The sequence below is a fragment of the Schistocerca serialis genome, chromosome 4 (genome assembly GCF_023864345.2).
Source record: "Schistocerca serialis cubense isolate TAMUIC-IGC-003099 chromosome 4, iqSchSeri2.2, whole genome shotgun sequence".
In the NCBI taxonomy this organism is placed as follows: domain Eukaryota; kingdom Metazoa; phylum Arthropoda; class Insecta; order Orthoptera; family Acrididae; genus Schistocerca; species Schistocerca serialis.
Window position 1 is genome coordinate 664,135,208 of NC_064641.1, and position 12,891 is coordinate 664,148,098.

Genomic DNA, 12,891 nt, shown 5'->3' on the forward strand with positions numbered 1-12,891 from the left:
TCAATGCTGGTTGCAGGAAGGAATCCTGAAAAAAACACCCGGATTTGTGACAAAACAGTTAATGGCTTGTGCACCACAATAATGCACCTATTCACACTTTATTGCTTGTTTGTGCATTTTTGGCAAAAAAAAAAAAAAAAAAAAAAAAAAAAAAAACAGTGTAATGATGCCTCAGCCCTCATATTCAGCAGATATGGCCCTGTGTGACTTTTTTTGTTTCCAAAAATAAAGAGAACCTTAAAGGGCCATCATTTTATGAGCATACATGAGATTAAAGGTGTATTGCTAAAAGAACAAAGTGCTATTCCAAAGATCCTGGTGTATAAGTGTTTCGGGGATTGGAAGAAGCACTGGCATAAGTGTAGGGGGACTACTTTGAAGGAGATAACATTAATTTAGGCAAAAAATAAAATAAAGTTATTTCCAAAAAATGGAAATTCCCAATACTTTTTTAACACATCTCGTACACACCACTTCACTGCCATGACTGTTTCAAGCAATGGAGGGCCATGTGACTGCCTGATCTGCACCATTTACAGCACTCCCAAGTGACCAATGTGCTCTTCTAAGAGGGCGACTGATATTGTATCCTAGATTCTATGTAGATTGTTAAGGGAATTGGGACAGTGAAGAAAGTTCTTTCTTTGATTGTGCCTCATCTTCTCATGTCTCACAAAGGTCACATGCAACTGTGCACTGTACACATGGAATTCATTTTGGAAACATATTTTGAAAGAATGGCCAGGAAAAATGACTGAGTAGCCAAAGAAACCTCTGTATTTGGACATGCAGTTAATTACTATGTATTACATTGCTTACATAAAATATTATAAATTAAGAACTGCATTGGGACAGGAATTCCTTTTCCTGGTCTTATTCATCACTGGCTAGCTATTCCTAACAGGATTTCACCAGTGCCCCACTTATCATTTTTCCAGCATTCTCGTAGGGCTTTACAATTTCAGTAAGCATCCTGTGGCACACAGTCCCCTCTGTACATTATGCCTACAGCAACTCTACTGCTTTATACCTTTGCTTGTATGTCATCAATTGGAGAATGCATTCATTTTCAAAATAGCTCATATCTAATTCAGGCCCATGCAAAGTGGGAAATATAGTCTGATATTCATCACAAACATTTCTAAAAGACAGCTTACTGCATGAACTACATAGAGAAAAATCACTATTAAAATACCATTTCATGGATAAGTGAACAACAGTACTATATATAGACTAGCTGTTAACTGTGGCAGCACTTGCATATCAGTAGTTTTGTTATGGGGAGAGATGGTGGGTATGTAAGCTACTGTACATGCAGTAACATCAGGTGCCTCACATTCCTGCCTGTTTGGGTAAGAGTAGCTCATGATGTGCACCCTGCTCTCCCCCTCCAAAGCTGTCTCAATGCATATTGCATTGGCATGCACAGTATCACTGCTGAGCAGTGCATACAGAGGGGCATGGGTAGGAGTGTGCATCTGTGCATCATGCCATTGAAGTTGCTACACGTTATACAACATGCACAGTCAACTGGGGTGATTTTGTACCACTTTTTTAACATTTTTTAAAATATTGGGCACAAAATAAATTACACATCACAACAGTCATTGTAACATTTTACATCTACAGTTATTGAGTGCTTGGGAAAGTGAAAATGTATACTACTTATGCCTTACTAGAGTAAAAATCCATTTTAATACTGGTACAAAGTTACACTGTCATTCAGGTTAACTTTAGACCAGTCTTAAAAAAACAAATTCAGATAATGCCAAAAGGAGATCAGTTGTCAATAAGAAGTAAAAGTAACCAACGTTAATACAGTATTGCAGGTTTACTTTGAAATATCGTATTAATATTAGCATGGCACTGCTCAACTTTAATCACTGTTATCAGAAACTGTCTTTGTAGCCAATGCAGTTAAAGAGCTACCACAAGCCTAAGGGTCTGTAGGAACGTGGAGAGGTAACTGAAATACTAAGCAGAAATCGTAGACGTAATAAAACTGTTACTTTTAGTGTATAGTAATGCCAGTATGTGGAACACCACATTTTTGAAACAGAAATACAAAGTGGTACAATGATAACCTGACTGGTAGAAAGTTTTCCTCATTGACAGTACATTATGCAACAAGTAGCGTGGAAGTTGGATTACACACATTGAAGACTGTATAAGCATTGTATTCATTACTTCGAATCATATCACACAGCACTTAGCAACCAATAAAAACATTTACACAAATGTGATAAAGACCAATGTCAAAGAGTAAATAGCATTTTCAAAGAGTAAACATTTTTCTCTAAACCATATAACATTCTTCAAATCAATAAGTAACTTGTACTACACACTTTCTAAAACAGACTATGTTCTTTCTCGGGATTCAAGCTATTTCCATACCAAATTTCATTGAAATCAGTTCAGCAGGTTCATTGTGAAAACATAACAGATAGAGTGAATTTCACATTTATGATATTAGTGTGGATAAAATTTCAATTACAATATCTTTTTCTGTGAACCAATTTTGATGAAATGGCTCTGAGCACTATGGGACTTAACTGCTGAGGTCATCAGTCCCCTAGAACTTAAGAACTACTTAAACCTAACTAACCTAAGGACGTCACATACATCCAAGCCCGAGGCAGGATTCGAACCTGCGACTGTAGCAGTCGCGCGGTTCCAGACTGTAGCGCCTAGAACCGCACGGCCATCCCGGCCGGCAAGCTATGCTCAAGTTACCTGCAAAAACCACATGAAAATTTGTCTGGTAGTTTTGGAGAATTGTGTTCAAACCCACAAACACACACTACAGTTTTGCAGATTTATTATTAATGTAGATTTGTGGAATATAAAAAACATTGGTACTGAGTTGGGTGCTGCGGTGGTTAGCACAGTGGACTGAGATTCAGGAGGACAATGGTTCAAACCCACATTCTGCCATCCTGATTTAGGTTTACCGTGATTTCCGTAAATTGCTTCAGGCAAATGCCAGGACGGTTCCTCATGTTGGTAAGACTGTTACATACTCTCAAATATAAGGCCATTTGTGAGCTTCTCCTCTCCAATGTGACTTCATTTACCTTATAACCACTACATCTCATTGCTCATTTGCTGCAACATAAGCAAGTACTGCCTTATGTTATGTGTCCAGCATCCAGTCCCATTGCAGAGACTGGGTGTAGGTCTTGTGCTAAATGCACCTGTTGCCAGCAGATATTTCTAATGATGCAGTACACTTAAAATTTTGTGCTAAGACTGCTTGGTAAAGTCATGCATACAAAAATAATAAATCTGGAACACTACATATATGTGTTAAAATGAAACAGACAAGTTCACTGTACACCATATGACTTATTTGTAATGTAGTTGAAAGTATTAAGTACCTTGAAAGCCAAGTCTTTCACGTTGACAGGTATGTATACTTATTAGTAGACCTGAAACAATCTCACCACTTTTAATTTTCAAAATTATTAATATATCAATATAAAGCTCTCAGGTTTCCAATTGAGTGAGTTCATAAAATATTGTGCTACCTCATTGGACTCGTGTGGCTGGAAACCTGAGAATTCTATATTAGTTCAACTCACTGAAGAAGACAATGAGAGCATAATAATATGTTGTTTTAATCAACAGTTTTCTACAATTGTTATGTGTTTTGAAGCTTACTGTAGTATTACTATAGCACTATATTGTTTCTACCTCATAAGTGTATGCAAACTAATGTAAGATTAAAATTTTTGTCCAATCTGTAGTGTAATTAACTCATCACCTGGGTTGATCTTAAAAGACAATAAGATGGTGTGAGTGCAGGAAAAAAGTTTATACTGAATCCTTGATTGAGACCTGTATGTATAATCATCTTTTTTCATTTTTAATTCTAGACATTGCTGTTGGAGCACCTTACGATGGCCTGAAAGGTGGTGGTGCTGTGTACATATACCATGGATCAGCTACTGGCATTATGAAAGAAGCATCACAAGTTATATTTGGAGAAAGTATCTATAGTCAGATAACAACATTTGGATTTTCACTTTCTGGCGGAATTGACCTGGATGGCAATCAGTATCCTGACATAGTGGTTGGTGCATATGATGCTGATACAGCTATTTTCTTCAAGTAAGGTATTTTCCAATTTAACTAATCACCGTATGCTGAAGAGCTGTCTGTGTAACCTCATTATAAGCAAATGCAAGAAATGAAATCTCAAAACAGTTCTTCATGATTTCTTGCAACATAATGTGAAAATTAAGATCCAACTTTGTTATTTCCAATATCTAACCCAGTTACCATCAAAAAAGTCCACAAATTGTGTATACAGAATTATCAAAATAAAATACAAAACAGTTGGCATTCTTCTAGCTGGTGACTGTTTTCAGACATTCCAGCAACACAAACAGATGACATAATGGAAAATTCATATACTTTGTACTGGAATAAAACCCACAGGCAGCAGTTATAAGCACCCACACCAGTATTACCTATAAACATTTCTCTGGCAATTACTAACACCTTTTCTGACTTGCTACATATGGTCGAAGTTTACTGCAAGGAAGGAATCCAGCCTCTAGTTATTTTTAGAGTTTTTCATTCTTTCTTCAGAGTAAACATAATCTTTGTTACCTCCGTACAGAAATGTTGTCGTACAGAGAACCACCTAGAAACCACATCACCAAGAGCCAGCAAAATACTCTTAGAGAGCGTTACTGTTGGTACTAACCTCCAGCTATGGGCTCAATTCCATCCCATCCATAACAGTAAGTGAATCTTTGATAATAACAACTTACCACTCATGTTAATAAATGCCAGAAAAACAATTTATTGGTCTCCATCTAAGGGTATCTAGCACATCAAGAAATTACAAACACATTCAACCGTTTTACAAAGTAGGAAAACACAAATGAAAATTACACACAGAATTCTTACTCAGTGAGCAAATAGAATCAATATTATGATTTTCAAGTGCAGTAATAGAAAGTTAAAATGGAGTCATTATTGAAAATACTGAAACTTAGATTCAGTTTCTTACATGTACCATATTTTCACTTGATGTTTGAAATACACAAAGTGTCAGATAAGACTTTCTAGGCAAAGTGTGTGACAGACTTCAGTTCATTGGAAAGATACTGAGAAAAGGTAACCATCCTACAAAGGAATTTGCTTACAGAACACTCATGCGTCCCATTTACAATATTTCTGAAGTGCATGGGAGTGGGAGCTATACCAGATAGGACTAATAGGGGATATTGAACACATACAAAAAATGGCACTGGTTCATTTGACCTATGGGAGAGTCTCATAGAAATACTGAAAAACCTGAACTGTTAGACACCTGAAGACAGACATCAGCTGTTCCACATGAGCCTACTTATGAAGTTTAAAGAACCAGTGTTAAGTGTGAAATCAAGGAATATACTACAGTCTCAACATATCACTGTCATAGGGCTGTGTAGATAAGACTAAGTTAATTACAGTGAGCACAGAAACACTTAAGCAGTCATTCTTCTCATGTGTGATATGTGAATGGAATGTTAAGAAACACTACAATGTGGTACAATGGGAAGTACCTGCTGCCATGCACTTCACAGTTTTTTTAATAGATTTTGGATGTAGACATAGATAAACTAATCAAGAAATCCAATATGGCATATTTAGCACTTAAAGATATCTATTATTTTACATACTCTGACTTCCTGTTGCCTTAATGAATTATCTTCTCAAGGAATTTAGGTAATGCAAATGAAGTACTCCATTATATTGACATCCCAATATGGAAAAAATAAACAGAAAAGAGGGAAAAAAACTTACCTCTGGCTGATAGATGCATGGCATATAGATGCATGTGAAAGCACATACTAGTTTTTAATTTTCTGCTCCTTTTCTATTTAAGTACATATTCTAAAAACAAAGATGATGTGACTTACCAAGTGAAAGTGCTGGCAGGTCGACAGACACACAAACAAACACAAACATACACACAAAATTCAAGCTTTCGCAACAAACTCTTGCCTCATCAGGAAAGAGGGAAGGAGAGGGAAAGACGAAAGGATGTGGGTTTTCCCCCTAAGGTAAGTCTTTCCGCTCCCGGGATTGGAATGACTCCTTACCCTCTCCCTTAAAACCCACATCCTTTCGTCTTTCCCTCTCCTTCCCTCTTTCCTGATGAGGCAACAGTTTGTTGCAAAAGCTTGAATTTTGTGTGTATGTTTGTGTTTGTTTGTGTGTCTGTCGACCTGCCAGCACTTTCATTTGGTAAGTCGCATCATCTTTGTTTTTAGATATATATTTCCTACGTGGAATGTTTCCCTCTATTATAACTAAGTACATATTCTCACAGATATAACCAAGCAGACACTCAAAGCTGTAACAACACTAGCTGTTTTTTCAGTGTACCTTTGATTTTATAGGAAAAGCTTGTGACAAGACTATATATGAGGTGGTAGGTGTCTGTACAGAGTTCTTACATGTAAATCATCAACAGTGGAATGAGATGCAGAATAGGGAGGAGGAGTGGTAGAGGGAAGAACTAGGACATTTTGTTGGTTGGGGTGGGGGGCAATAGAACACTCCTTTTTTTGATAGGGATAGGATTTTGGGTAGATATGCCTCATCTCCAGAAATGTTGAGAACTAGTCAAAGCCTTCACAAAGGATGTCTTCCTTCTGACATCCAAAACATTAATCACTTCTTCCACCATCCTTCCACAGTTCCTCTCTGATTGCCACAGGCCTTCTTGCTTGTAATGTGGCTTCTACATAACAGCTCATCAAAGTCTCTCACATCTATGGCCTTGTTACTATAGGACATTAATTTAACCAGTGTTCTCCTGACATCAAACCTTTCACTTGTTTCCTATTTATGTAGGTGACTACTCCAGATTTGTAGTTAATTTTTCTTTGAAGGCTGAATCTAGAAGCAAATACATATGCAGTCTCATTGTAGAGGTGTTCAGCTTATTTTACTGGTAATGGCATCAAATACTTGCAGCATAGATAACATTTTAATAAAATTAATCTCTAATCACCACTGTTTATTCCTTTGTATGCGCTGTGTGGTATGAATGCTGCATACAACTTAGTAGTATGTATTGATTGATAAATAAACTATACATTTTTTCTGTAGACCATTTGTCTCAGCAAACAGTTAAAAACTAAAAATTATTTACATAAATTGCAAAAATCATATAGATAGTAATATTATTAAAAAGCTTCACAAGCTATGAAAACTCCTGGCTGCTGGTTTCGTGATGCTTTGCCAGGTAATTCTGTCTCAGCATATAAATTTCCTGTTCCTCACAAATAGGAGGAAGGAAGATTAGAGTTTAATGTCCCATCAACAGTGAGGTCATTAGAGACAGAGCACACACTTGGATTACAAAAGTATTGGGAAGCAAATTGACTGTGCTCTTTTTTAAAAGAAACCATCCTAGCATTGACCTAGAGCAATTTAGGGAAATCACAGAAAATCTAAAGCTGGATGGCCAGACAAGGATTTGAACTTGAATGCAGGTCCAATGTGCTAATCACTGCACCACCTCTCTTGGTCCCACATATTTTCTCTGATGTTGAAGAAATGCTATCTACGTCATCCAAAAGGTCTTCATTCTTGGAGTATTCTGGGCAAAAATTGTGAATTTTCCTTTCTTCAGGAGGTTGAAGTGCATGCCCAAGCTGTTAGTTGGAGGTAGCTATTAGCCTATTTTTATGTTGTCAGTACTGAAAACTACAGTAACATTGTTCTCTAATTACAAAATGTATTTGGAAGGTTTCCCTTCTCAACAACAAATCATATGAAATTTAATTTCAGATCAAGGCCAGTAATACTCATGGATGCTGAAGTTACAATTGGTCCAGAATCAAAACTCATAAGCCTTGATGAGAAAAACTGCACTCTTCGAGATGGTACACTAACCACATGTACCACAGTCACAGCCTGTTTCGAGTACAGTGGAATTGGTGTCAATCCAGAACATGGTGAGAACACTGTGCTTGATAATGATTACTAATTATGGAACATTTAATTAATTATGAGTGGTTGACTTTTCAGTCACTAAAATTGCAACTCAGTGTTAACGTACTGTGACCTTATTACGTTGTCTAGTAAAGAGGTCTTCTGATTATGATGATAGTCTTAAGCACAAGTTAAGAAAAAGAGGGGAAAAAGGAACAGGAACTTTGCATTCTCTTTTTTGTGCAGAACGGAATCTTCTTTCATGAGAACAAAGCTTGTTGTACATTCCTACTTTATTTTTAATAGAGATTTATTTTTTTAATAAAGATTTTTTATTTTTTAATAAAGTTTTTTTTTTATTTTTTACTTTTTTATTTTTAATAAAGATGTTTTGCAATAAAAGTTTATTTTTATGCCCTATTCTTGAACCTGGTAAATTTAAAAGTAGCACATGATGTCATTTCTTTTCTTTCTAATAAACTCAGAACTTCAGTTTTGATAACAACTTTTTTTACTAGTTTTTCTGCCAAATAATAATCTGCTATTTTATTTCTTAACTACTTATCAACAGAATTTGAAATTCAGCTTATACTGGATGCAAAGAAAATGAAAAGTCCTCGATTATTTTTTCATCGGAATGAAGGAAAACATATGAAGAACTTCACTGCAACTCTGAACAATAATTCTAAATACTGTAAAAGTCATGTAGTTTATATCAAGGTGAGATAATTTCTATTTTAAAACTTTTATACCTATTAACAGTGGTAACTTAGGTGTTTCTCTCAATGAAAATTATGTTTCATGTTGTAGCCTGGTATAAGAGACAAACTTTCACCATTGGAAGTGGAAGTAAAATATAATACAAAGTATAGTAAACAAAGAGTCCAGCGTTCTTTGACACCAGTTCTTGACCAGCATAAACCACTCTCAGAGCATGATTTTGTCAGTATCCAAAAGAATTGTGGCCCTGATAATATTTGCATACCAAATCTCATTCTTGATGGTTTTCCGTAAGTAACTGCATATTTCACAATTTATCGTACTAAAACTAATATAGTGTGATAAATGTATTCTTGCTTTCCACAGAAGATGAAATACTTACCTATCTATTTTCAGGTAACTTCTTGGCCTGTCATTACATTTGCTTTAAATGTGACCTTTCCCATTCAGATATCTCATCCAACTCCTTCCTTTTTTCTGAGCCTGTAGAAGATGCCTGAAGTGCCAATTATATTTCTTAAATATGATTTTGTGTATTTCTGTTCAGTGTAATCAGATCTACATGTCCTGGGAGTAATCTCCAACGGATTCTTCTATATGCACATTCAAAACTATTCTGTCATAGAAAACTTGTTTCAACCAGTTATGGACCTCATATAAACAACAGACTAACAAAATTCATGCCCAGAAGTATTCAGCAAAAAATGAATTAATAAATTTAGGCATACATCTTCCTTCTACTTAAACAATAATCTTACATTTTATGGTGTAACTCTGTGGAGTACTCACTAGGCTGTTGGGAATGGCATCAGTAGTGGGGGTTGCAGGCATCATCATCCTGGTGTTGTGCTGGATGATTGCTCATGTGTCGGGACTGCTGCAGACATAGTCTAGAGATCTATTTTGCAGTTGATGTATGCTCAGCAGATGCTCTGCATGGTGTGTGTCTTAGCAGCTGCTGTTGGTTTAGTTTTGGAGGAGCCAGTTGCTTTACACAGTAGCCATGCTTGTCATCTGTGGTAGCAACTGTTTAACAATGATGCCTAATGAAGGTAGTCTAGTAATAAGTGATGTAGCTGCTTCTGCTGCAGCAGCTGCACTTTTACTGCACATCACTTTAGGAACCGCCCCGCTGAGTTCCTTCTTGAGTGCCACTCATAGACCGTGTAGAGCTACTGGAAGGTTGCGATTCGAATGCTCAACAATAACGATATGCCATCTGACTGAAGTCTTGAGCCATGATGCAGACTGTCTACAATGCTGTTTGTAACCGATTGATATGCAATTGCCCAAATGTTTCACATCCAGCGAAATTGGTTTGAATAAGCAGTAGTCTAATTACATACCAGGTCATTTATAACATGATAGGGCAATCCAGAATGTGCAGATCATTCTCACTTAAAGTTCTTTTTATGGCAGTCATAGCATAACAATGTCAATATGAATGTGACTGAAAAGCATTTATGGTGAGGTGAAGGTATTCAGCAGACCTGCAGTGTGACAAGTAATTATGTAATTTTATCGAGCAGTGCCAAATAAATACATTGTAGTTCTCTCAGTACCAGACCAGATAAATGTTGACTAAATGTATAGTAGCTCTGACTCCAGGATGTAAAACACTGAAGTGAAGAGATGGCAGACATAGAAATGTCACAATACAGTTACATTTTTGTTTGGTAATGTTAGATGTCAAAGCTGGTAACTTGATGGGGTTGTGAGAAGCCCACCCGCTGATGCAAATGTCTCAAAATCCAATCCTTTCATGATGTTGCCAATCTGGGACAAAGCATCTGCAGGAATATTCTGTTTCACATTCACATGTTCCTTTTCATTCCATTTATGTATGTAGCACAGGAAGAATAACTCCTCAGTTGCCTGTATGTGCATTTTAATTAGTTTAATTGGTGATTCATGGTCCCTACAGGAATGATACGTTTGTAAGAATCTGTTGTATATTCATAAATTTATCACTTAATTGTGAGGAAGTCAAAGCTTACAAACTCTGAACTTTTTAAATAAAGTATAAATTATTTATATGGTGTGAAGCATACACACCTGTTTCCAAAAAGACATGTCTAGATCAGCCAATAAGAGAGAGGAAAATGGGATGACCAAGGAAAAGTTAACATTGCACATAAGAAGAGGAAACTGTAACATGTAGAGGAACAACTTATGTCAATTGCCTCTTCAACTCATGATTTCTTCGGTTCATAATTCCATCTTATTGTTAGTCCATCTAATTGTTGGGCCTTGGATTAATGTACTCCACTGTCTCTTATCCTTCTGCTAACTCATTCATAATACAATACATTTGTTTAAGCTCAGGGATCACAATATCATTTTCTGCTCAGACCATTTTGATACAGCTTAGTATAACCTAATTTGAGTCTTTATGTTTATCTAAAAATAATAATGATTATATCACAGTTATTTTTACTTATACTTATTATTATTATATTATTACATTTATTGACACTTAGGTAATGTTGTATAATATAGGAACAAGTCACATCTAAAGAGGCTTACAGCACAGCATGCATAATGTAGAAAATATAGTATGGAAACAAATTTTTGGCTTAGTTATCTCTCTCTCTCTCTCTCTCTCTCTCTCTCTCTCTCTCTCTCTCTCTCACTCACTCACTCATTCACACACACACACACACACACACTCACACACACACACTAACAACACTAAACTAAATACTGAAGATTATTTTATGTTTATGATATAAGACCTGTCTATGTAGTACTCTGTGAAAATCATTTTCCTACTTTTAGTTTCATAACTGTGAACTTATTGGTTTAATGCTGCATTACTTTTGATTTAATTTACGTGAGAAAATAATGGCAAATAAAGTCAAATGCGCAATGAATATAAAAAATATATCAAAATGTTAAGTTTTTAAAAAATATTCCTGCTTGGTTCCCTATTAGTAGTCCATTTTCTTTGTTGCCGTGTTTTTTAATTTTTAATGTTTGTTTTACGAAACTTGCATCTCCCAAGAACTTAATACCAAACCATAACAGGCTATGCACATTTGCATATCGCACTGTCTAAATGTTATGCTAGCCTCTAGACATTTTTCAGAATAATAGTATTTCATTAATCTCTTGTTCATAAGGTTTTAGATTTTAATATTACAGTATTAAAGACATTTTCATGTTGTGCACATACAAGAGAATAAATATATCCCAAAAATAATGAAAAGGCTCTAATAGAGTACAAGAGGAGAATCTACACAGTTAGTATGATAATGATGATTGAAGGCAAATTTGACATCTTCCTATAAAGATGTTGCTTTTTTTGTAAAAGTCATGGAAACAGTATAAAGAAAAGAAAAAAGTATCTGATCCTGTTGTGTTTCTAAGCTATTGTGATGTTTCATTTTCAAATAGACTTTCACATATTATGTTATCTCTTTTCTTATATGATTTAAGTGACAAGGATTTGTACACTTCTTTCATTAAAAGAAAGCTGTGCACAAAGTCAAAATATTAATGTACTATAAACATGAACTAAAATGTAAGTCTAATTTTTGTAATATGGAATGGCTGAGTGAGGAAAGATAATTGAAATACTTTTCTTACAGAACTGTTACCAAATACCTTCTTGGATCAAATGAAAGGTTAGAGTTGGAAGTCAAGATTCTCAATACTGGAGAAGATGCATTTGAAGCCACTTATAACTTGAAGATTCCACCTGGTCTTAATTACAGTAAAATAGAGCGCATTGATAAAAATGAGCGTGAAATTCCAGTCCTGTGTTCTGCTCCATCTTTACAAAACAATTACACTCTAAAATGTGATATTGGCAACCCTTTACCCAGCAACAAGCCGGTATGTAAATTCTCTATTGTGAACAAAAATGTGCACAAATAAAAAAAAATCTGCCATTAAGTCTATTTTGTAGATTATCTTACAGATCATGAGACATCTTTGATAAAAGGGTATTCCCAAAATATTTAAAGAATATGCAACTGTTTGCAGTAAGCAGAAGCCATAATATGCAACTGTTTTCAGTAAGCAGACACCTGTCAACCAATCAGTCCCACCCAGGTGTCAATGTGTGACCTTGATGAAACTTTGTGGGTATGTAGAAGGGGACAAAAAAATGCAATATATATATATATATATATATATTTGTCACTTTAAGGGGTAAAACGCACCTCAAAAGATAATTTGATGTATTAGGTTTAGAGGGAATAGTTTCAAAACCATGAAATATAAAAC

The 12,891-nt window shown here is 35.6% G+C and overlaps 1 protein-coding gene across 1 annotated transcript in view; it reads left to right on the top strand.

The window, feature by feature from the left end:
* Nucleotides 1–12,891, top strand: part of LOC126473136 (integrin alpha-PS2-like) — a 775,755-nt gene that overhangs the window by 723,050 nt on the left and 39,814 nt on the right. The window contains exons 11-15 of the mRNA XM_050099995.1: nucleotides 3,876–4,110; nucleotides 7,798–7,964; nucleotides 8,513–8,661; nucleotides 8,752–8,951; nucleotides 12,252–12,498. Of these exons, the coding sequence (XP_049955952.1) occupies nucleotides 3,876–4,110; nucleotides 7,798–7,964; nucleotides 8,513–8,661; nucleotides 8,752–8,951; nucleotides 12,252–12,498 (998 nt within the window). The remainder of the gene's footprint in view (nucleotides 1–3,875; nucleotides 4,111–7,797; nucleotides 7,965–8,512; nucleotides 8,662–8,751; nucleotides 8,952–12,251; nucleotides 12,499–12,891) is intronic.